The 23770-nt window shown below is 44.9% G+C and overlaps 2 protein-coding genes and 1 long non-coding RNA gene across 3 annotated transcripts; 1 reads left to right on the top strand and 2 right to left on the bottom strand.

The window, feature by feature from the left end:
- Nucleotides 1–45: 45 nt before the first annotated feature.
- On the top strand, nucleotides 46–9715 carry LOC109246577 (uncharacterized). The gene is made up of 3 exons (XR_002071404.2): nucleotides 46–293; nucleotides 2000–3308; nucleotides 9598–9715. It is a non-coding gene; the product is annotated as an uncharacterized LOC109246577 (long non-coding RNA).
- SCGB2A2 (secretoglobin family 2A member 2) lies at nucleotides 7195–10514 on the bottom strand. The gene is made up of 3 exons (XM_019414665.2): nucleotides 10373–10514; nucleotides 9802–9989; nucleotides 7195–7406 (listed from the first exon to the last, which is right to left on the bottom strand). Exons 1-3 carry the CDS (start codon nucleotides 10425–10427, stop codon nucleotides 7368–7370), a joined length of 282 nt encoding a protein of 93 aa, XP_019270210.2. The 5' UTR covers nucleotides 10428–10514; the 3' UTR covers nucleotides 7195–7367.
- Nucleotides 10515–18780: 8266 nt separating this feature from the next.
- On the bottom strand, nucleotides 18781–20288 carry LOC109246571 (ubiquitin-conjugating enzyme E2 N-like). The gene has a single exon (XM_019414656.2). It carries the CDS (start codon nucleotides 20208–20210, stop codon nucleotides 19752–19754), a length of 459 nt encoding a protein of 152 aa, XP_019270201.2. The 5' UTR covers nucleotides 20211–20288; the 3' UTR covers nucleotides 18781–19751.
- Between the last annotated feature and the right edge of the window lie 3482 nt (nucleotides 20289–23770).

The following is a 23770-nucleotide window of genomic DNA, read 5'->3' on the forward strand; positions in this document are numbered from 1 at the left end:
TAAAGCCCCGACCCGGGGCCGCCGCGCAAGCGCCTGGCAACTGTGCCCTCGTCTGGGCTCCCGGCAGGACCCCAGCAGGGTGGCTCCCGGCTCGGGTACCACGCTCGCCCTCCACCCACCTGAGCTTCCTGGTGCGCTTCGGGGAACCTCCTCTAACTCCTTTGGGGCTGGAGGCGGGGTGTTGGTGGCAAAATGCGCGAAGTGAGGTGCCAAGGTTTTGCCACCGGAGATTGAAAAGCAGTGCTGCGCGCGCGGAGATCCTTCCTCTCGGCCCGAGGTGTTTCTCAGGCTTGGTAGTTATTCGTTTCAGTTGAAATCTCTTCTTTTTCATCGTCTTTCTTTTTAACCTTTCGTAAAGAACAGAAAGAAAATAAACTATAATTGGTCCGGTTCCGTGCCAGGGGCGCACCGAAGCGTCTGAAACCCCCAGCGAACTCCCTCGGAGCTTCCAGGAGCCCAGTGCTACATTCCTTGCTTAAACCACCCGTGCCCTTATCTTTTTGCGGTTGTTGACACATTTTCTCCAGCCTGCCCCAGAGAGTTCCTTTAAGGCTCTGACCAATCCCCCCACCACCCCCCCATTCCTAATACCAGCGTCCTTCCAATAGGAGTTTACATTTTTTAAACTTTAAATTACTTAATTAACACGGGGCTGCTGTTATGCCATTATTTATTATTATTATTATGTTTATTATGTTTATTATGTTTATCATTCCCTTACCTCCACTTCCCCAGGAAAGAAGAGTGATTAGTTCTGTGTCTTCCATCATTAGAAGTTCCTTAGTAAGGCATCTGGGTGGCTCAGTTAGTTAAGCCTGCAACTCTTGATTTTGGCTCAGGTCATCATCTCACGGTTGGTGGACAGGCTCGCGTTGAACTCCGTGCTGGCAGTGCTGAGCCTGCTTGGGATTCTCTCTCTCTCCCCTTGTCTCTGCCCCTCCCCAGATTGTTCTCTCTCTCTCTCTCTAAAATAAATAAACTAAAAAAAAAAAAAAAAAGATTGAAAAACAGTGTAGAGGAAATGAATGCACAAGGCAGAGCTGTGTCAAAAGCAATTTGCTACTATTGAAGATTAGGAATACAAGCTCCCTGGCTTGTATTTTCTGGCTGGCTCAGTTGGGAAGCATGCGGCCCTTGATCCTGGGGTCGTGAGTTCGAGGCCCATGTTGGGTGCGGAGCTTACATTAAAAAAAACCAAAAAACACAATACAAGCTTTTCTTAAAAATTACAGCAGATTCAGCCACCCCTATAGCAAAGTTACTGTCAAACACTCACATTCTGATTTTATGTTCCTCAGAGGAAGAGAAAGAGGTGACGTTGTCACTGGCTGAAAGGAACTGCACGTGGCTGCGGACAGGTGGGTAGGCAGGCACCAGAGACAAAAGCCCGAGGTAAAGGTTTGGTGTGATGCTCTGATTCCCAGAGCTGAAGAAGGCCAGCCTCTGCTCCAGGGTCCGTTTTATTTTTTTTTTTATTTTTTATTTTTTTTTTTCAACGTTTATTTATTTTTGGGACAGAGAGAGACAGAGCATGAACGGGGGAGGGACAGAGAGAGAGGGAGACACAGAATCAGAAACAGGCTCCAGGCTCTGAGCCATCAGCCCAGAGCCTGACGCGGGGCTCGAACTCACGGACCGTGAGATCGTGACCTGGCTGAAGTCGGACGCTTAACCGACTGCGCCACCCAGGCGCCCCCCAGGGTCCGTTTTAATTCAGAGCTTGCTATAGCCGAGGAATCAGCTACCATTGCTTGTGTTTGGCAGGGACTCAATGACAGGCAGGGAGAAAATGTCAGGTGTGCTCTGACTGGAAGTTATTGGTGGGGGGAAGCTGGAGGCGGGCTGGCCGGAAGTAGGCATCCTATTTGATTGCTTAGGGGAACATGTTTGGCCCTCTCTGGTTGGTCTTAAGTTGGCAGTGGGGACAAAGACCGGGGAAGCTGGTATTTATTGACCAAGTCCTGACCGTATTCATTCCCTTTTTTTCCCCTGGTTATAGACCTTGAATCCACAGCCATTGGCATGGACCCATAAACCCAATCTGGGCAATCATGATACTCCATGATTGTTTGGCAACAGTAATTGGCTCAAAAGGTGACCGTGTGATCCAAGCAGGGCCAAACTATGTAACTTCTCTAGAACTGAAGTTTGGACATTAGAAGAAAGAAGTTTTGTCCACTGCAGCCGCTAAATAGAGAGACTGTCGATTTGGGGCTGCTGGCGGTCATCTTTTCCACCACGTGGAGAGTCTGTGTACAGAGTGAAGTTTGTGTAGTAAAGGACTAACCTTACCCAAAGAAAGATGTGGCCTTTGCCCTTTGCTCCTGGGAGAAGCTCTTTAAACCCCTGGCAAGTCCTACCTGACAAGAGTGTGTCTGTGTACCCTGGGGACTTGGGCCTCACCAGGTGGCCTAACAATGTGATGATAAGATGGAAACTGGGACACAGAGAGGGAGAAGACCATGGGAAGGTGGAGGCAGAGATTAGAGTGATGCGTCTGCAAGCCAGAAAACCCAAGGATTGTCAGCAGTGTCCAGCAGCTAGGGAGAGGCAAGGGAGGGTCCGGCCTAGAGTTTTCAGGGAGAGCCTGGCCCGACCAACATCTCCATCTTGGACTTCTAACTTCCACAACTGTGAGGCAATATACCTCATTTTTTAAGGTTCCCTGGGTGGTTTTATGGAGGCGCTCCTTACAATCACAACAAGAACTGCAGGGTTGGACTAGTTACCACATAAGCTCCAGTTAGAATGTGTCTGTGAACCATCAAGCAAGTGGCCCTGGGCCCAGTGAGTGCCCCAGGCACTCCTAGTCGATAGCGGCACTATCGATAACAGGCTTTGACCATCACAAAGCAGACTGAAAGGAAAAGGCCTCACTGAGGACGTAATGTTTCAGCCCATATCTGAAGGAGGTGAGGGAGAGAGTGTGAAGTGTCTGAAAAACGAGCATTCCTGGTGGAAGCACTTTCTAGAGTCTGGTCAGACAGTTCTCTTAGTTTTTCCATAAACACGTACGGTCTTCAGTTATTTCAGGGAACACATTCCAGAAAATAACACACTTAGGTTCTGTTGCCCAACGTGCGGAGCAGCTATCACAAGACCCTGGACGATGCGCGTTCGCTTTTTAACCTTCCATTCACTCCTCATCCCCATGCGATCTGGCTTCTGGACATGTGATGTTGCAACGTTTAAGACCGAAGCAACTAAGTAAAACCAGCTGTCTTCTATTGAGCCCGACATGGGGAGACGCGGAAAAATCCAAAGATTTTTCTCACCGAGAGAGAGACGTCTGAGTAAAGACCAAAGAGGTGAGAGAAACTGAAAAGAGAGTAAAACAGGATTTATGGATTGCTGCACACTGCATATTCGTATGTGTTAAAAATGCAATTAAAAGTAATTCTTTAGGGGCACCTGGGTGGCGCAGGTGGTTAAACATCTGACTCTTGGTTTTGACTCAGGTCATTATCTCACCATTTGTGAGTTTGAGCCCCATGACGGGCTCCGCACTGACAGCGCGGGGCCTGCTTGGGATTCTTTCTTTGCCTCTCCCTCTGCCCCTCCCCTGCTCACTTGGACTCTCTCTTCTCTCTCTCTCTCACAATAAGTAAATAAACTTAAAACAAAAAGTCAGTTTTTCGGGTTGTGTATTTTTGGAAAATACACTGTTCAGAGATAGTGCAAAGTGGCAATCTATTCCATTTGGTTGCAGAGGTCATTTTAGAGTCTCTGATCTTTTTCCTTTACCTCCAAAATGCATATATATCTTCAATTTTTTACTTACTTTTTACGATCTCAGTGGGTTAAAACATGGTGGTTTATTATTAGTGCAGCTCAGTACAAGGCACTTGGCCAGGACGGGGAAGATGCTGTGTGCTCCCACAGCGAACCAAAGAATGGGTGCACTGTCTGTGGAGAATTGAAAAAAAAATTTAATGTTTTTTTATTTATTTTGAGGGAGAGAGAGACACAGTAAAAGTAGGGAAGGGGCAGAGAGAGGAGAGAGAAACCCCAGGCAGGCTCCAGGCTGTAAGCACCGAGCCCGATGTGGGGCTACAACTCACGAAATCGTGAGATCATGACCTGAGCTGAGATCAACAGTCAGACGCGTAACCGACTGAGCTACCCAGGTGCCCCTGCGAATTTAAAACTGACTCTGGGGTGCCTAGGTGGCTCAGTTGGTTACGCGTCTGACTCTTGATCTTGGCTCAAGTCATGATTTCATGGTTTCGTGAGTTCAAGCCCCGCGTGGGGCTCTGCACTGACGGTGCGGAGCCTGTGTGGGATTCTCTCTCTCTCCTTCTTTGTCTGCCCCTCTCCCACTTGCGTAAGCATGCTCTCTCTAAAAATAAATAAATAAACTGAAAAAATATGACCATGAAATGGAATAAAAGTCAACTGCTTTTAGTGATCACCATGAGGTAGTGTTTCTAGACAATGTCATAGACAACTTGCTCCACCTTGCTGGACGTTCTAAATAATTGTTACATTGACCTAGAGCAGGGTGCTCCCAGTGGCTTGTCCATGATGCACCATGACCACATCCAGTCATTCAGGAACCCAGACTTCTCCCATTGAGTGGCTCCAGTGTCTCTAAGGGACATGGGGCTTTACTGGATCTCTGCATTCAGTGGCAGACATTCTGGAAGTGTCAAGACTATGGGGACATTGAGAAGAGCAGTGGTTCTCAGGGGTTGGGGAGAGGAAGGAACGAACAGGCAGAGCTCAGATGGTTTTAAGGGCAATGAAATTCTTCTGTACTGTAATGGGGGGGGGTGCACATCACATACATTTCACAAAAGGCATAGAGTGTACGACACCAAGAATGAACCCGAATGTACACCATGGACTTTGGGTGATAAGGACGTGTCCATAGAGGCCCATCAGTTGTAACCAACGTACCATCTGGTGGGGATGTTGACTGTAGGAGAGGCTGTGCATATGCATGAGTAGGAGATCTATGGGAACTCTGTGTGCATTCGGCTCAACTTTGCTGTGAATCTCAAACTCCTCTCAGAAAAAGCTCTATTAAAGACCAAAAAAAAGGAGGAAAGTACATTGTTGAGAATATTCTCTTCGGCACCACAAAAACCAAATAATCTTATTTATTTATCTATCTATCTATCTATTTATTTATTTATTTATTTATTTGAGAGAGACAGAAAATGCAAGTAAGCAAGGGTAGAAAGAGAGAGAATCCCAGGATGGGGCGGGGTGGGGGGTGTGGGGGGGTGGAGAGAGAAGCAGGGCACACCCAAACAGAACTTGAACCCACGGACCGTGAGATGATGACCTGAGCCAAAGTCAGATGCCTAATGACTGAACCACCTAGGCACCCACAAATAATCCCATTTGTCAATGGGCAGAAGATATCCAGATGGCCAACAGATACATGAAAAGATGCTCAACATCGTTCATCATCAGGGAAAGAATGAAGAGTCTGTGCTCATCACAATACGTTTTTGCCTCAGGAATGCAGTTTTTAACTTTGTCCTTGGAAATAACTTCAGAGTTACACAAATGGTGTAATGGTGTAATGCAGGAGGAGAACATCCATATACCTTTACCCTTAAGCACATTCGTCGATGTACTACTGGATTTATTTTTCTATACAATCTTCTTTTTTCTTTTTCCTGTTCTAGTTCTAGATTTAGTACTATCTTTTCCAACGATTAATCATCGGGCATCCTTCCTCTTCCCGTTCTGCTGCCCCAGTCCTTCAATCATCTTCATTATCAATTCTTGCATGAAATTTGCTCTGTTCCCTGGGTAGACTCATTCATGAAATGGGCCAGGGTCCTTCTGGACAGAAGCAAATTTCTGCATATCTATGTGTCCATCTCCAGTTCCTATGGCCAAATGTCTTCCTTTTCCTCTCCTCTTATGGTCCAAAACAGAAAGAGAGGGTGGACTGAGGTTCCCAGTATTGAGAGGCAGAGAGAGGGGTGGGCTTTCTTCCCCACTGAGGACACACCCAAAGCACTGAGAACTGAGTATGGCCCATGAGTTCTTAATAAATGTGTGTGTGTGTGTGTGTGTGTGTGTGTGTGTGTGTGTGTAATGGGGGGATCTTTTAAGATGTGGAAATGGACAAGGGTCCATTAGCCTGGGCCTAATGGAGTCACTGACCTTGAGGTGTGTGGGAGAAGGTAGATGGCAGGGATCCATTATGACTTTTGTAGGTCTTAGGTCCTTTTGGCCAGTTTCCATAAAAACCGTATTAAATACCATACCTTACAACTGCACTGGTATAAAGAGGAGTATGCTCCACTCTGGTTCATGGGTCTATATTCATTATGATGACAGTCACTTTTGGTTAATTGTTTTAAAGAAATTCTAACATTTTGGTGGGGGGGCCTGGGTGACTCAGTCAGTTAAGTGTCTGACTCTTGATTCAGCTCAGGTCATGATCTCAGGGTTGGTGGGATTGAGCCCGACATCAGGCTCTGTGTTGACAGCTCCAAACCTGCTTGGGCTTCTCTCTCTCTCCCTTTCTCTGCCCTTCTCCTGCTCGTGCTCTCTCTCTCTTCAAATAAATAAATAAACATTACAAGAAAAATAAATTCTATGGGGCGCCTGGGTGGCTCAGTCAGTCAGGCATCTGACTTCAGCTGAGGTCATGATCTCATGGTTCATGGGTTGGAGCCCCCGGTCAGGCTCTGTGCTGACAGCTGGGAGCCTGTGGCCTGCTTCAGATTCTTTGTCTCCCTCTCTCTCTGCCCCTCCTCTGCTCATGCCCCCCCCCTCTCTCTCACTGTCTCTCAAAAATTAAAATTAAAAAAATTAAATAAATAAAATCAAGCCAGGATTCACCCCTGCTTTGGATAAGTCACATCTCTCCCTGGCTCTACTCCTGACCCCACTCACTCGGGTCAGGTGCAGAGGGCTGAGAGGAGGGCCTTGCCGCACCAGTGGATCAGGGGTACTGCATGCAGCCCGATCAGCAGAGCCTAGGTCTTGAGGACTTCAGAGATAGTCCCAGGGAAAATGGGGGCCACGAGGATGGAAAAGCACATTTCCGGAGTGAGGACCCCTGTTGTGCTACACGTGGGAAGGAACAGAGCGTTTTTCAGGTTCCTCAGTCCTTCACCCATGTGCTCTCCAAGGAACAGTTCCCTATGAGCGTGTGTGTGGGCGTGAGCTCAGGCACGGGAGGCTCTCCACAGCCTCCATTTTGATCACATCACATGAAAAGAATTTTCCATTTGCAGATGCTTTATTGAAATGAAAATGTATTTGAGGTTTCAACAGTTGTCTTGCAGTTTATAGATGAAAAGAGAAAGAAGGAAGAAAAGTCGTGGTTTATATTCACCGGCTGTCAGTTGCTGACCATTCTCTGTAGTCCTCGGGGTCTCCGGTCTTGGGGAAAGTTAAAAAATGGCACACCACATACTGGAATACATTATTTGCTGGAAAACAAACACAGAGACATCACTCCGATGTTCAGCTCTCTGTTCCAAAGTCGAGAGTTGAAAAACGCGCATTTCTTCTTGGCTTCTAGGATTTGTCCACACACATCTGGTATCCAAGAAGGATTGTGCTCGAGTCAAGATCAGAGTGATCTCGTCTCTCATGGTAACGATCAGGAGACTTTACTGATGCCAAACAGGTGCTGGTGTTTCCAGATCTCTTCCCCATCAGGGATCCCTATATTTATCAGGGTGTATTTATTTCAACAAAGAATCGTTAAGTCTCAGCCCAAATACAAGAAAATGGGTAGTTTTTGAGTTCTGGCGTGGCTTTACGTGTTAGAAATACCGAAAACGGTCTGACACCGAGACCTTTACCTTTGACACCTACAAAACAGTGGAGATGTGCACTCCAAGCGATCGGTCTAATCGACATTTTCAAAGAAAACATTCCAGGGGCACCTGGGTGGCTCAGTCAGTTAAGCGTCCGACTTAGGCTCAGGTCATGATCTCACGGTTCGGTTCGTGGTTTCGAGCCCCATGGGCTCTGAGCTGCCGTCTCGGAGCTTGGAGCCTGCTTCAGATTCTGTGTCTCCCTCTCTCTCTGCCCTCCCTCCCCTGCTCACACTCTGTCTCTCTCTCTCTCTCTCTCTCTCTCTCTCTCTCTCTCTCCGAAGTGAATAAACTTCAAAACAAACATCAACATAAAACCCCAACCCATTATCCTTGATTGAAGGGAATTTCACTTTTTAAAGTGGTTAGTTATGCTAAATACACATAAGATGAAATTGACCATTTTCATCATTGTAAGTATAGAGTTCTGCAGCGTTAAGTCTATGTATGTTGTGGTGTAACCAATCTCCAGAACATTTTCGTCTTGCTATTGTTGAACTCTATACCCACTGAACAACCCCCATTTTCCATACCAGCCCAACCCCTAGAAGCCACCATTCTACCCTCTGTTTCTAGGAGACTGGCTACTCTAGAAAACTGATATGAATGAACTCATGCAACATATTTGTCTTTTTTTTTGCTGGCTTATTTCCTTTGTCATAAGGTCCTCAAGGTTCATCCATGTTGGCTCTTCTGAGTGATAAACACTTTTAGCTTTAGCTTTGGCAGTATTTCTAAATTGTCTACCCTGGAATGTTTCCATAGGAGTATCAAGATAGGGAATACATTATGGAGATCGAAACACTGCTTGTTGTTTTCAACAATTCCATCCCCCAAGGCAGATTCATACCCATGATCTGTCCTTGTCATCTATGGGGTCTTTAATTAATAGTCAAGGAATCCCATCATTTATACTGACAAATTTTGATTGCTTGAAAGCACGCTTTAAATTCTTTTAGTAAGAGGTACAGAATCCTCTTCATAATGGGTTCTTCTGGACTCTATTAAAACATTCTCATGAACATTTTATTATTTGTTCCTACGAAGAAGGGGATCATTGTTGCTGGTCACTTCTACAAGTAAGGGACTTCTTGAGAATCAGATGTGTTTTACCTTGATAGAAAATGAGTGTGGAGATGCCTGGCTTGCTCAGCGGGGAGAGCCTGTGGCTCTTGATCTCAGTGTTGTGAGTTCGAGCCCACGTTGGGTGGAGAGTGTACTTAATAAAAAGCAAGAAAAAAAATTTCAAAATAAAGAAAAAAAATGAGGGGTGCCTGCGTGGCTCAGTCGGTTAAGCATCCGACTTTGACTCAGGTCATGATCTCGTGGTTCATGAGTTCGAGCCCCACGTTGGGCTCTGTGCTGACAGCTCAGAGCCTGGAGCCTGCTTTGTATTCTGTGTGTGTCTCTCTCTGATCCTTCCCCCACTCGCACTCTGTCTCTCTGTCTCTTTCTCAAAAATAAATAAAGAATAAAAAAAAAAAAAGAAAAATATTGTGGCTCCTGGGTGGCTCAGTTGGCAGGTCATGATCTCCCAGTTCCTGAGATTGAGGCACGTCTGTCTCTGCACTGATAGGGCAGAGCCTGCTTAAGATTCTCTCTCTCTCCCTGTGTCCGCTCCTCCTCTATGCGTGCTCTCTCCCCCTGCCCCTTAAAGTAAATAAATGAACTTAAAAAAAGACAAAAAGAGAAAGTTTGTGTGTGGACGTGTGAGTGTGTACTAGGATACTGAAGGGTAGTTCAGCCTTTATGTGAATATTGTCCCTCATTTGCCTTTTTCATTTATCATTCACTAAAGATTCCAAGAAGCGCAGAGGCAAATCGGCACTGGGACCTTGGCTGGCTTTCTTGATGTCAGAGTACTCACATGCAGCCACAATTACATTCACTGAAATAAAATAAAGCACGTTGAACACCTGCTTTGGCATCATTAGTGACAAACGTAGAGCCTACTAGTCCCTGCCCCGTGGTTTGAAAGCACATCAGAAGAAACTGTAATTACCATCATCTCTGCATAGTTGTGCAGAGTTTCGTTTGACTGGTTGAGAAAACACTGCTTCAAATCAGCCAAGGCCTCTTTTTTATCAGTAGTCTGAGCAAAATCCTGAAGAAAATTTTGGTATTCACTAACGCTCACTTCAGGACTGATTGCTTTGTTAACCACTTCCTCTAGAAATGGGCATCCAGAACCTGAAAGAAAACACATAAAAGCGATCTCAGTTCCGTAGCCCTGAAGCCCCTTTTTGGGAGCGCCTAGGATGTTGGTCATCCAATCTGCGTCCCAGTAGACTCATACTTTCAGAAAGATGATGGTGAATGGTCTTGAGTTCTCAGTTCTCAGAGAGTAAACTCAGGACCTAGGGTTTCCTTAAGCCTGAAAATATCTGTGCTCCCTTTCCACCCCTGCACTACCTCCACAGCCCAGAGAAGCCAACACTACATAACCATGAAAAACAAAGACACTGAAGAAATGAGGTGGAGCCTGTTGGCCTGAATTTGGGGAACAGGAGGTCTTCCAGAGGGCCCTGACACCACCTTTAGCCCCGAACCTGTCCTTGCTGCACAGAACTCACCAGCCAAGCAGTAAAGGGGGAGGGCAATCAGCACAAGGACTCTCAGCAGCTTCATGGTTGAGGGCAGCTGGCGTTAGCCGGTCAGTCCGACGTGGCAGGGAAGAAAGAACTCACTTGGGAGCTGAGCACCTAGAACTCCTCCTTTTATTCTCCCGGCCATCACCTTAAGCCCTCCCCGAAGTGAGGGACTGAGTCACACAGTAAACGTGGCACTGGGCCAGGAAATGACAGCAAGAATCAGCCCAGCCAGCCTGTGCCCTGTTTGTAGAAACCAAGGAGACAGCTTGTTGGACTCAAAACTATTTTGGAACTGCCATAATGATAACACGGCTTTAGATGAAATCAATGCAAAAGTGCTTGCTAGCTAATGAAACGACGACAGAGTGCGCCTGTGTGGTCATCCTTGTTGTTTTATTACTGTTGCGGTCTTTATTAGTCTCCTTCCACCTGTCCTCCTTCTTCAACAGATGGAAAGCTTCATATCCTGTGTTCCTGTGGGCTCACCACGCAGCTGGGCTCGGTGCAATACCAGACAGCTCCTCGGGAGGGCAGACTTCCCGTGTCCATAGACACTTTTGACAAGGGCCTGGACCTTTAGCAAATCCTAACAATGTCTAACTTTCTCTAAAGGCTGTTTGTACAAAGACTATCTCAATTCATTAACTAAATTTCATAAATTCATTCTATTCTCAATCTATGAATAATCTTTCTTTTAGTTGTTTGGGATTTTTTTTTTTTTTCCCCATTGGTTCAAAGGATGAAGAAAGCAAAGCACCTGATCGCTCAGCAGAGGCAGTGCTGAATGGAGGAATGGTGGTAAGGACTGGGCTCAAGCAGATGTGGATTTATTGTATTTTTTCAGTGTTTATTTTTGAGAAAGGGAGAGAGGGATTGAGAGAGAGAGAGAGAGCGAGCTCGCATGAGCGGGAGGAGGGGCAGGGGGAGAGGGGGCAGAGGAACCTAGCAGGCTCTGAGCTGACAGCAGCCAGCCCAACATGACACGGGGCTCAAACTCACAAACTGTGACACCATGACCTGAGCTGAAGTTGGACGCCCAACTGACTGAGCCACCCAGGCGCCCCAAGATGTGGATTTAAATCTTGGATGCAGGACCTAGTCATGAAGTGTCTTAGGGCAAGTTAAATTGCTGGTTATTTCAAGCTTCTTTTGCCTCATTTCTAAAATGCGCATAAATCAGACCACACCTGGTTTTGCAAGGATAACAGACACTCTGTAAAGAACTTACTGCGGGGCTTAGAACAAGGTAATCATGCATAAATGGGAGGTACCATCCATCCATCCATCCATCCATCCACGCAAGCATCCATCCATCCAAACATCCATTGTTTTGTATGGAAACCAATTTGACAATAAATTTTTATATATTAAAAAAAAACAACAATAAAAAAACCCCAAAACATCCATTGTTCAAAGGTAACCATGAGCTTCCCCCATGAGTGGATTCTGTGCTGCATGCCCCAGATTCAGCTGTCAGACCAGGACCTTGCTCCTGTGGAGCTTACCTCTTACAAGGGAGGCAACAAAAAGCCCCTAACTGGGGCGCCTGGATGGCTTAGTCGGTCAAGTGCCTGACTTAGGCTGAGGGCACGATCTCACAGTTCATGGGTTTGAGCCCTGCGTCAGGCTCAAAAAATGTTCACAAAACCATAAATAAAAAGCCCATAACTGAATGAGTGACTTCAGAAAGTGATTTGTAGGGAACAACAAAACAGCCATGAGGGGCAGCATCCTGTACAGAGGGCCAGGCCAGCTATAGCTAGATGAGTGGACAATGATTATCAAGGGGAAGATCTTGGGATGGGTGTTCTAGGCAGAGAGCACAGCAGGTACAGAGGTTCTCTCTAGAGCAGTTGGTACTGGGCAAGAGAATGACAGTGAGGGTGGTGTGCCTCTTGGTGTCAAGAGAGAGACAGGACAGCCTCATAGTCTAGAAAAGCCATATCAGTTTATGTGGAGATGATATGAAGGTGAAAGGAACAAGAGAAACTAGGTTGGCTCAAGTAAAAAAAAAAAAAAAAAGAAAGAAAGAAAGAAAAGAAACTTGATGAGTGAGCCAGACAGATGAGTTGATTATTTGTGAATGCCGTGTTTGCTGTTTAGATGATCTGGGACTCGTTTCTTCCCATCGTTCAGCCTGAACATAAGTTGCCAAGAAAAATACTCCTTTAGGCACAGGCTAGCAATAGGGAAGAAGGTTATGTTCTTCTGTGTGTACTTTCTCGCCCAGTTGACCATTGCTGCCAATCTCCATTCCAAACGACAATGTTCAAATGAAGGACTTTACTGATGAAATGGGAGACATTTTGGTTAGGACAAAATGGGGACTCTCCCTGGTGCCCCAGTTGTTAGGGACTTGCCCTGTTACCTGCTGGGATGCCGGTCTCTTCAGAGGTTTCATACCCAGCTCAGCGAGGCTACAATCCCACCTCGCGTGCTTGGTGCCCACAAGAAAGAGGTGTATTTTTTTGTTTTACCTCGATGTTTCCTCCACAGCAGATGATGATCATTCTTAGGTGAATCAAATAACAATAACTCAGCCCACAAACGACTCATTTGCGAGCCAGTGGTTACAAGGAGAAATAGAAGAAACCACAATGCTTGGGTAGGCAGCCTGACTTTTTTTCTCTTCCCCGAAGGAGCTTTCACTCAAGTCCCCAAGTGAAGTTCAGAAATTAGCCTTCAGCTTCGGTGTTTGGGTGACACTTACTGATCACCTATTATGACAAACCATGGTATGTGGGTGAATTTGCACAGGTACCTATTTCACTGTGAATACCTTGTGTTGTGGGAGAGAGAGAGAAAGTACGTGGCACGACACAATTATGTTTGGCCTGTCCTTGGGCTCATGCAAGACCTGAGATGTACTCACACCAAGTTGATCATTTGAGGCTTTGGCATCCTTAATAAAAGTGACAACAGTCTGTGAGAGCCATTTTATCCCCAGTGATTCCCGCATTGGCACCAAAGCCTAGGAAGGAGTTATTTTGACATTTAGATGGTCTTTAGGCATTTTTAAATTGTAGGTTTCTGATACTGATACACTTGACAGTATTTAGGGACATGATAACCCATATGTTTTTGCCCATTGATTCTGTAACACTGGTTCTGCCCCTCCCCTCCAAGGCTGCTGGGACATTAACCTCCGGCATGTTTTTTGAAAGTGAAGCTCTTCTTCGGTAAGATCATGCCAAAGTCTAAGACTTGGATGGGAAGGTACTTCCATGGGCCAGAAACTTTCAGAAAGGTGCTGGCCTTGGAGCCATCTGGATGGCAGTGCAAGGTGGGTTGCTCACATTACCTGGGCCTTTCCAGGTACGCCTCTCGCCTTGGGCCAATCCTGGTCTGGAGATTTCCCAGCTGTGTCTCTTTGTACAATGGGAACATCCTGGGGTTGTCATATGTCCTCAGAACGGGTTTGGGCACAGAGCTGGTGCCATGTACCTATCAGCCGCCAGTGATTAATTTCATAAAAAGGTGAAAGGCCTTATGCTAACCTTTGGATGTCTAGGACCATTGGAGACCCCTGGAAACTTCCTTCAACTTCACATTCTCTGAAAGATCTGGAGAAGATCATGTTCAGAGCGCAGGCAAAATCCTACGTTTGAGCCTAGAGCACGGTATTTTGATCCATGCTTACTGGATACTGTCCTGACTTCCTGGAAGAGTTTCATTGAGACATAACTTACACGTAGTCTCTGTCAAACATATTCTACATCCAGTTGGTTTATTAATCTTCTCAAGGCCCAAGGCAATGAACAATTACCCGTTTTTAAAATTCAAGAAAACGTAAGAGTAAAAAAAAATTTTTTTTTAAAAAGTGGGGGCAGGCGCCTGGGTGGCTCAGTGGGTTAAGTGTCCGACTTCGGCTCAGGTCACGATTTTGAGTTTCGTGAGTTTAAGCTCCGCATCGGGCTCTTTGCTGACAGCTCAGAGCTTGGATCCCACTTCGGATTCTGTGTCTCCCTCTCTCTCTCTGTTCCTCCCTCACTTGCACTCTGTCTCGCTGTCTCTCTCTCAAAAATAGATAAAGAATGAAAAAAATTAAGAAAACATGAATAGCAAACCATGGTGAACACTCACTGGATGCAAGGCCCTGGTACAAACCTCCTTTAATCGGATGACAACACAATGCGTCGGGTGATGATGAAATTTTTTGGCCAAATGGGGATGCTTTGGAGTGTGAAAGAGGTCACAAAATGGATGGAGTGCCAGGACAACAGCATAAACCAGGATTCTCCTGAGGAAACTGAGATGTGTGGTCACCCTCCATTGGTGGCAATCTCTTCTCCGGTTTCGCGGGTATAATCGGAAACCAGTCCCTGTATGCAGAGGGCAGGGAGAGACAGAAGAAAAGGTGGCCACTCCAGGTTTAATGAACAAAGGAACCGACACAGGAGGGCACCTGGGTGGCTCAGTTGGTTAAGCGTCTAATTTCAACTCAGGTCATGATCTCACAGTTTGTGAGTTCAAGCCCCACGTTGGGTTCTCTGCGGGTTCTCTGCTGTCAGCACAGAGCCCGCTTTGGCTCCTCTGTGCCCCCCACTCTGTCAGCCCCTCCCCCGCCGGTGCTCTCTCTCCCCCTGTCTCTATCTCAAAATAAATAAATAAACTGAACATGAGGGGCACCTGGCTAGCTCAGTCGGTGAAGCGTCCGACTTCAGCTCAGGTCTTCTGCGGCTCAGGGCATAATCTCATGGTTCGTGAGTTTGAGCCCCACGTGGGGCTCTGTGCTGACAGCTGGGAGCCTGGAGTCTGCTTCAGGTTCTGGGTCTCCCTCTCTCTCTGCCCCACTCCTGCTTGTGCTCTGTGTCTGAAAAATGAATAAACGTTAAAATAAATTAGAAAAACTAAAGTAAAGACAAAAAAGATGGGTAGATCTCCACACCTATGGTCCAGAGTCAGAAACTTTGTACAGAGGCAGTAAGTGGGTTCAGTCACACTGAACACAGTTCAGATGGTCTCAACATGACATCATAGTGTCTCAAGGCATTGTCACTGGAGCAGCTTCTGGGGTGGAATAGGGCTAAGTGGAACCCACATTCCAAGAACAGGGCAGGTGAGTGAGGAGCCCCCAGTTTCCAGGGTCCAGCTCATGGGTCAACTGGAGGTCACATCCTGTCCCCCAACCCTTCCCCATGAGGAGCGCGTGTCATTTCTCCTTATATGTAGATAATGGGACAAGAGAGGTCACGTAACTTGACCAACGGCACACCGCTTATGGTTGGCAGAGCTCCTTAGGGAAGGAGCCTGGTGTTTCTGACTGAGAGATAGCTCCTGACACGACCTCCTTGGTTTGACCCTTGTGGACGTCCACTTTAGGGCTCCAATGGCTTCTGGTGATCTTGACTCACACTACTGCCCTATGTGAACTCCAGGTTGAATTCTGTGTGCACCGCCCCCCTCCGCCATCCACCCAGTTTTCTGCTGGAGGCCTTTGCTCCCTGTGGACTCCCCTCCCCACTGTCCTTGCCTCAGTCCTACAGGGTTGAAACTCCTCATTCACTCCTGATGCCACATCCAAGACAGCCCGCGCACTTCTGCCCTTCCCTGGGCCCTGAATCTCTAGGGATCTCCCTTGTCGACACCCCTTGGCACTCTGGGAGCAGCTCTCCCCTGACATCTTCAGAATCCCGATCCCATGGTCCCTCCTCTCTGTTAGGCTCCCCGAGGGCACTGCCTGTGCATTGCTGGCCATTGTGTGATGGCAGCGATAGAGTGGTGCTTAATTAATTGTTGTGTAACTGCTTTTCAGGGCAGATGTTGAATTTATACAAAGATTCTACTGATGATATTACATGTTTTATCATTAGGTCTATTTCGAGAGAGAAGCACGTTTACATTTGACTCTTTAGTAAAGTCAGGGATCAAACCCAACACTAAAACCAGTCATCCACCTGTCATTCTGGTGCTACCTCCACTTTCTTTGTGTTCCTGAACGAAGACTCCTTTCTCCTCTCTCCTTTTTTAAGCATTATTTTTTAATTGATTTGTTTAAAAAAATTTTTTTTACGTTTTATTTATTTTTGAGACAGGGAGAGACAGAGCATGAATGGGGGAGGGTCAGAGAGAGAGGGAGACACAGAATCTGAAACAGGCTCCAGGCTCTGAGCTGTCAGCAGAGAGCCCGACGCGGGGCTCGAACTCACGGACAGTGAGATCGTGACCTAGGCTGAAGTCGGATGCTTAACCGACTGAGCCACCCAGGCGCCCCTAATTGATTTGTTTTAAATTTACATTCAATTTAGTGATCATATAGTGCAACAATGATTTCAGGAGCAGATTCCTTAATGCCCCTTCCCCATTTAGCCCATGCCCCCTCCCACAACCCCTCCAGTAACCCTCTGTTTGTTCTCCCTATTTAAGAGTCTCTTATGTTTTGTCCCCCTCCCTGTTTTTATATTATTTTTGCTTCCCTTCCCTTATATTCGTCTGTTTTGTATATTAAGTCCTCGTATGAGTGAAGGCATGTGATATTTGTCTTTCTCTGAATGACTAGTTTTGCTTAGCATAACACCCTCTAGATCCATTCACATAGTTGCAAATGGCAAGATTTAATTCTCTTTGACTGCCGAGCAAAATCCATTGGGTTTATATATATTATACACACACAATATATATATCTTCTTTGTATATATATACACAATATAGATCTTCTTTATCCATTCATCCATCGATGGACATTTGGGCTCTTTCCATACTTTGGCTATTGTCAATAGTGCTGCTGTGAACATTGGGGTGCATGTGTCCCTTTGAAACAATATACCTGTATCCCTTGGATAAATACCTAGTAGTGCAATTGCTGGGTCGTAGGGTGGTTCTGTTTTTAACTTTTTGAGGGACCTCCATACTGACTTCCAAAGTGGCGGCACCAGCTTGCATTCCCACCAACAATACAAAAGATATCCTCTTTCTCCGCATCCTCGCCAATATCTGTTGTTGCCTGAGTTGTTAATGTTAGCCATTCTGACATGGGTGAGGTGGTACCTCACTGTGGTTTTGATTTGTATTTCCCTGATGATGAATGCTGCTGTGCAGTTTTTCACGTGTCGGCCATCTGGATGTCTTCTTTGGAGAAATGTCTATTCATGTCTTTTGCCCATTTGTTCACTGGATGATTTGTTTTTGGGGTGTTGAGTTTGAGAAGTTCTTTATAGATTTTGGATACTAACCCTTTATCTGTTACGTTGTTTGCAAATATCTTCTCCCATTCCGTCGGTTGCCTTTTAGTTTTGCTGATCGTTTCCTTCACCGTGCAGAAGCTTTTTATTTTGATGAAATCCCAATAGTTCATTTTTGCTTGTTTCCCTTGCTTCCGGAGATGTCTTGAGTAAGAAGTTGCTGCGGCCAAGGTCAAAGAGGTTGGCTTGCTTTCCCCTCGAGGATTTTGACAGCTTCAGCCTTAAATATAGGTCTTTCATCCATTTTGGGTTTATTTTTGTGTCTGGTGTAAGAAAGTGGTCCAGGTTTATTTTTCTGCATGTCGCTGTCCGGCTTTCCCAGCACCACTTGCTGAAGAGACTGTCTTTATTCCTTTGGATATTCTTTCCTGCTGAGTCAAAGATTAGTTGGCCATACGTTTGTGGGTCCATTACTGGGTTTTCCATTCTGTTCCATTGATTTGAGGGTCTGTTTTTGTGCCAGTACCAGACTGTCTTGATGAGTACAGCTTTGTTTTTTTTTTATGTTGAAATGTAATTTTAATAGATAATTCTTCATCTTACATAGGAGCTCAATAAAATACACCACATTCTGAAGAAACTCCAGAAGTTATGAGAATAAAGAGTAGGGGAAATTCAGATGGGCTACAATATCCATTACCTTAAATTGCAAGAGACAAAGGTTCCAACCCGCAGGTTAACATTTACATACTTAGGACTGGCTACACTGATGGCTTAAAAATAATAAGGATCAGAAATTAGATATGGAAACGGGTGGGAAAGAACAGTTTTTCTGAGGGGAGGAACTCTGTCAATGCAGAAAAAATTACTTAATATCAAACAATAGCTCCCAGAGCAAATACTGAAGGATGAAAGTAAGAATCATGAACTGAGGATTTGATGCTCACAAAGGAAGAAACCTTTCGGATGACACTTACGCAAGCTGTTGCTTGAGATCTGCTCGTCAGGTCTACAAGGAAGACCCATAAATGCCTCAGCAAACCCCAAATGATTATCAGATTGGTGTTTCCTAATAGTATCATACACCAGTGGTTACACATGAAGTTTTCAGACAAAAACTAAGAAAAAGGTCATAACCGAAATGCCAGACAAACAAATGTGGCACATGTGAGTCCTACACAAAGCCAGTCACAACGGCTGCTTTGCTGTGACTCTCCTGTACAGTAATTTTCAAACATCATGGCAAGACACCAATGATCATCTAACTAATCAGACAACACAAACACATTTATTTCAAATTTCTAGGAGGTAAAAAAAATATCAGATACCAATGCTTTATGCATGCTCAGGGCCAGCTTATAAATACTCCATTCAGTGATATCTTAACACAAGTTTGTATTAGTGAAAAGAAACTGGCAAAATCCACCTCTTGTCATTCGACTTGTCAGATGGTGAAGACCAAAACAGAATGTTCCATCAGTTTTAATTTTTAAATACGATTGTCACATTGGGAAAATGAAACACAGTAAAATAAACTGTACAAAGGCAAAGTAGAATAACAAAAAATATTTTACTAAAACATAAGATTTACAGAAGTTTCCAGACAAGCCATACAAAATGGCCACAAGCTTTTTTTGAAGGAAGGATTCTACACTTGACAGCAAAGTCACAATGTTATTAGTGAGGGCTGTGATGTCTGTTTAATGTTCCCATTTTGGTTCAAACAATCAAGCTTGTCCATCTACAGCGTCTAAATAAAGTTAGACTTGGCTAGAGAGCATATTCTAAAGAACTGGTTAGCTGCTTTTACCCAATGCAATTAGATCACCATAAAAAGGGGGAAAGGAGCCCATAAAATTAAAACTACCTCTCACCCCCTCAAAAAAAATAATAAAGAGAAAACACCCACACCCCTGCAGCTAACCCTGACAACTACCTTCATTCACAGTGCTTTATACTTTAACCATCATTGGGGAAATGAATAAAAGCAGAGAGGGACCACTGCCTTTAAACGTTTCACAACAATCCAGATGGTACTTCTAGCCTCTGCTCATGCTTTACAACAGTGAATCAGGACAAGACATAGATTTGCTAACGTGCATTTAATCACCAAAGGACTGAAGATGTCTGGGCTTTTATTCTGTAATGTTTCTAAGACTGTGTCCATTAAATGCAAACAAAAAAGGAAGAAGTCTTGGCAGAACAGGAGAAGTGATGCACACTTGATGATCAGATCGATTTTAAATATTATTCATGGCATATAGCCTAGTCCATGCTCTAGCTGTTTCTATGGCTTGGGCTTCGTTGGTCTTCCACTGCTCCGCTACATCATTTGCTAATGGATCATCTGGATTGGGAGCACTTAACAATGCCTGGATCGATAGCAGAACTGTGCGGATCTGCAGTGCTGGGGACCACTTATCTTTCAAAATATCTAAACATATTCTTCCCAACTTGTCTACATTAGGATGATAAATTTTGGTCATGAAACGTACTTTAGGGGCTGCCATCGGGTATTCTTCTGGAAGGAATAGTTCAAGTTTAAAAGTCCCTCCCTCAAAGGGGGAATCCTGGGGGCCAGCAATGACCACATGAAAATAACAGGCGTTGCTCTCATCTGGTTCTGCTTTAATGCCAGGAACTGGTTCCGCCAGCAAACGCTGGGTTTCCTTGATAATCCTGCGGGGCAGCCCGGCCATCTTGTCAGATCCCGAGTTCGGCCTCTGGTCTCGACTCTGGCTCCGCTCGCCTCACGCACGAGTGGAAGTCCAGGGCTCCACTTCGATAAGTACAGCTTTGTAATACAGCTTGAAGTCTGGGATTGTGACGCCTCCTGCCTTGGTTAAAGTTTCAAGATCGCTTTGGCTATTCGGGGTCTTTTCTGGTGCCATACAAATTTGACGGTTGCTTGTTTTAGCTCTGTGAAGAGTGCTGGTGGTACTTTGATAGATATTGCATTGAATATGTAGATTGCTTTGGGTAGCATTGACATTTTAGCAATATTTGTCCTTCCTCTCCAAGAGTATGGAATATTTTTCCATTTTTTGTGTCTTCTTCATTTTCTTTCATAAGGTTTCTATAGTTTTCAGTGTATAGATTTTTCACCTTGGTTAGATTTATTGGTAGGTATTTTATGATTTTTGGTGCAATTATAAACGGGATCGATTCCTTGATTTCTCTTTCTGTTGCTTCATTGTTGTGTATAGGAATGCAACCGATTTCTGTGCATTGATTTGTATCCTGAAACTTTGCTGAAATCATGGATCAGTTCTAACAGTTGTTTTGCTGGAATCTTTTGGGTTTTCAATATAGAGTATCATGTCATCTGCACAGTGTGAAAGTTGGACCACTTGTCCTGGATGAGGACTTTGATGTCACAATAGGGAGAGGGATGTGGAGTGCAGGAGGAAGTGTGAGCCCCTGCCCTCCATGGACTGGGCCACCTCAGTCTCCCTGTTCCTTAGAAGTAACCATTACCTTGATCCAACTGAACTTTGATCCAACGTAACCCGGATCTATCCCATGACTTGAGGCTACACACCGGATTTGGAAGCCACGCCAGGATCAGGTGTTGCCTGCAGTTAATTCTCCTTGGCTCATTCACCAAAACCCTGAACTTTACACAACTTGACATTTCCAAGAGACTTGTGGTTAGCCATTTACTCCCGACACACGTGGGACAGTTCATACAGCTCATTAGATATCTACACCATTATCTTCTAGATTGCCTTAGTAATTTTCCCTCCACTATGTGCCAAGATTTTCTTGCCAACCATAAGCAAGCACAACTGTGAACCTCTGGTTCTCAGGGGGCATGACAAGAGGGACATGGGAGAACTGATATAAAGCTTTTCCACTGGGAAGACAGGGATTTTCAACTGAAGCTGACTGACTCCCTCCTTCCACCCAAACCTGTGGACATTTGTCAATGTCGGGAGATGTCTTGGGTGTCCCCACAGGGTGAGGGGGATGCCACTGGCATCAAGTGGTAGAGACTAGCCGATGCTCAGGTGGTCTACTCAAAACAAGAAGTTTTCAGCCTCAGTTGACAATAAGGCCTTGATTCAAAAATCTAGTGCTAGAAAAATATCTAAAAACAGTTGTCTTTGTAGTGAAAGATCAGTAGTGCTAGGTAGCGTCACGTTAGGTGGACAGTGAGCAGAGCCCCAGTGCAGACAGGTGCCAGTGGGAGCGTCAGCATCTGTGTTGTTTGGTGAGCAGAGCTCAGTCTCATGTCATGTCCAGGGCTTTGCCCAAGTTTGTTCTTGGTCACGGAGGACCTTGGCTTCATTCTGTCATCCACATCCTCGTTTTCCTTCAAAATCCAACTCAGTCATCGACCTCCTCCTATAGTCTGCCTTCAGGGAGAATGCGTAGCTCATAAGGGTCTAGTTCTTTGGTGAATGTCTACAGGCCTTTGATTTCTATGATAGAATCTCCCTCCCAGGAATATACTTGATATCTTTTTTTCACTCCTCTTTTGTCTTGTCTTTTGACCTGATCATGAGTTCCTTAAGGAAATCCATTAATTCTTTCCATAAAAGACACAAGTTGCTCCTAAGTTTGGTACAGTGTACATTCCAAGTTGACCTGAGATAATTTGCCACGTCACAACCTATTTCTTGCCAAATTTCCACCTGACCATTTCTTTGGCCCCTCTTTTTCTAGCCTGTCCTTTCTTTTCATGTCTAACAACGTCCTGTGTTTTTCCAAATTTGCATTTTAAAATAGGGATAAGGAAGCACTGTTCAAAAACGAGAACAGTGAGAAACGGCTTCCACTGAGAAGCATTGGAGCCATGTCTCTCCGTATCCACACCATGTAGCCTCATACTCAGCTACCACTTCTTTCACTGCGTCTCCTGGTTTTGACGTGTTCGCAATTTTGTTAACTGTTCTCTATTGATTCATTCATTAAAACCCGTGTTACAGCCTGTGTTGACTGGATCCCCTGCCTTATCTTTCCTCATCTACTCTTTTTTGGTAAATCATATCCTCCCATGCCCTTTGAGAAAAAGCTCAATGGAGATAAAACTTTTGAAGATTTGCACTTCGGAAATCTCCAGTCATCTTCATGCTTAAATGACATTTGGCTGCACAGAGAACTCCATTCATATACAATGAAAGGTTTAAGCCTGTGAATTTTTACTATTACTCCTGTGTCTTCCAGTCTCTTGTTGAATGGATTTTTATTCCCCATCCTTGGATATGACCTAGTATTTCCTTCAGAAAGAAATACCTTTCTTTGAGTGATGTCCAAAAAAAAAAAAAAAAAAAAAAAAAAAATCACAGAAATGTGTTTCGATGTGAGGAGTGAGTGAGATACTCAATTTCATATTTTTCATTTATAGGAAATTTTCTTGTAGTCTTTCTTTGATTTTCTTCCCACCATGATCTGTGTCATTCTGGAAACCTGATAGCTGGGTCTCATGGACTTATGCTTTCACATGCTTTTCTTTTCTCCAACATTTGTGTTCTCTATTTGTTTCCGTAATACATACATTATTTTTGTTCCAAGATTCTGCTTTGTCCTTCAACTCGTTATTTTTTTCCAGCTGTCATATTTTTAATTTTTCCAGAGCTCTTTGTTTTACTCTGAATGTTTTTTTAAGCCATAAAGAGATGAAGAGATCTTGGTAATCTGGGTTTTCTGAAGATCCATGAAAGAATCCATGGGAGAAAGAGCTGCCTGGCCCAGAAACTATGGACTAATTGCAAAAGAGTATGAGTCAGTTAAGAACTTTCTTGTCTTCTTGTCTCTCCTCATTTTAGGCCCCAGCTCTGTCAGAAACTATGGTTAGCTGCTGGGGGGCAGAGAAAGTAGTAGTAAAGGAGAGAGAAAAAGGAGAAATCTCCATTTTGGAACCATAGGAGGTTTTGATTATTATACAGGCCTGAATACGCTAATTGCAGAAGAGAGACATTAAACTTCATATCCTATAAAATGGAGAACCTTCGAACGTTTGCTCGAAGTAAGCAATGGCAAAAGCAGAGTTTTGTGTTCAGAGTGTTGACCTTGTCATAGAGAGGAAGATGGATGTAGGGAGAAGCCTAGGAGGAGGGGGTCCCTGGGCAGAGAGTGGTCATCTGTGTTCAGGGGGACAATGAGAAGCCTCAAGGACAAAGTCAAAAGACTCTGTGCACATCAATCCTTCCTACTTAGTGTACCTCAGTTGTGAGTTCGAGTCAGAGTTTCTGGAAAATTAGATGTATCTCAACCAAGAAGAATCTAGGAGGCAAATCCAGCAGAGAGTTGACCC

This window comes from Panthera pardus, unplaced genomic scaffold (assembly GCF_024362965.1).
Source record: "Panthera pardus isolate Hobbes unplaced genomic scaffold, ASM2436296v1 HiC_scaffold_12, whole genome shotgun sequence".
Taxonomy (NCBI): domain Eukaryota; kingdom Metazoa; phylum Chordata; class Mammalia; order Carnivora; family Felidae; genus Panthera; species Panthera pardus.

What these genes read in the sequence shown, in the direction of transcription:
- SCGB2A2 (XM_019414665.2), bottom strand. Translation starts at nt 10,427, where the DNA reads ATGAAGCTGCTGAGAGTCCTTGTGCTGATTGCCCTCCCCCTTTACTGC. An exon ending in CCCCCTTTACTGCTTGGCTG is followed by an intron (nt 9,990 to 10,372) that starts GTGAGTTCTGTG and finishes GTTTTCTTTCAG; the next exon opens with GTTCTGGATGCCCATTTCTA. An exon ending in ACAACTATGCAGAGATGATG is followed by an intron (nt 7,407 to 9,801) that starts GTAATTACAGTT and finishes TTTGTTTTCCAG; the next exon opens with CAAATAATGTATTCCAGTAT.
- LOC109246571 (XM_019414656.2), bottom strand. Translation starts at nt 20,210, where the DNA reads ATGGCCGGGCTGCCCCGCAGGATTATCAAGGAAACCCAGCGTTTGCTG.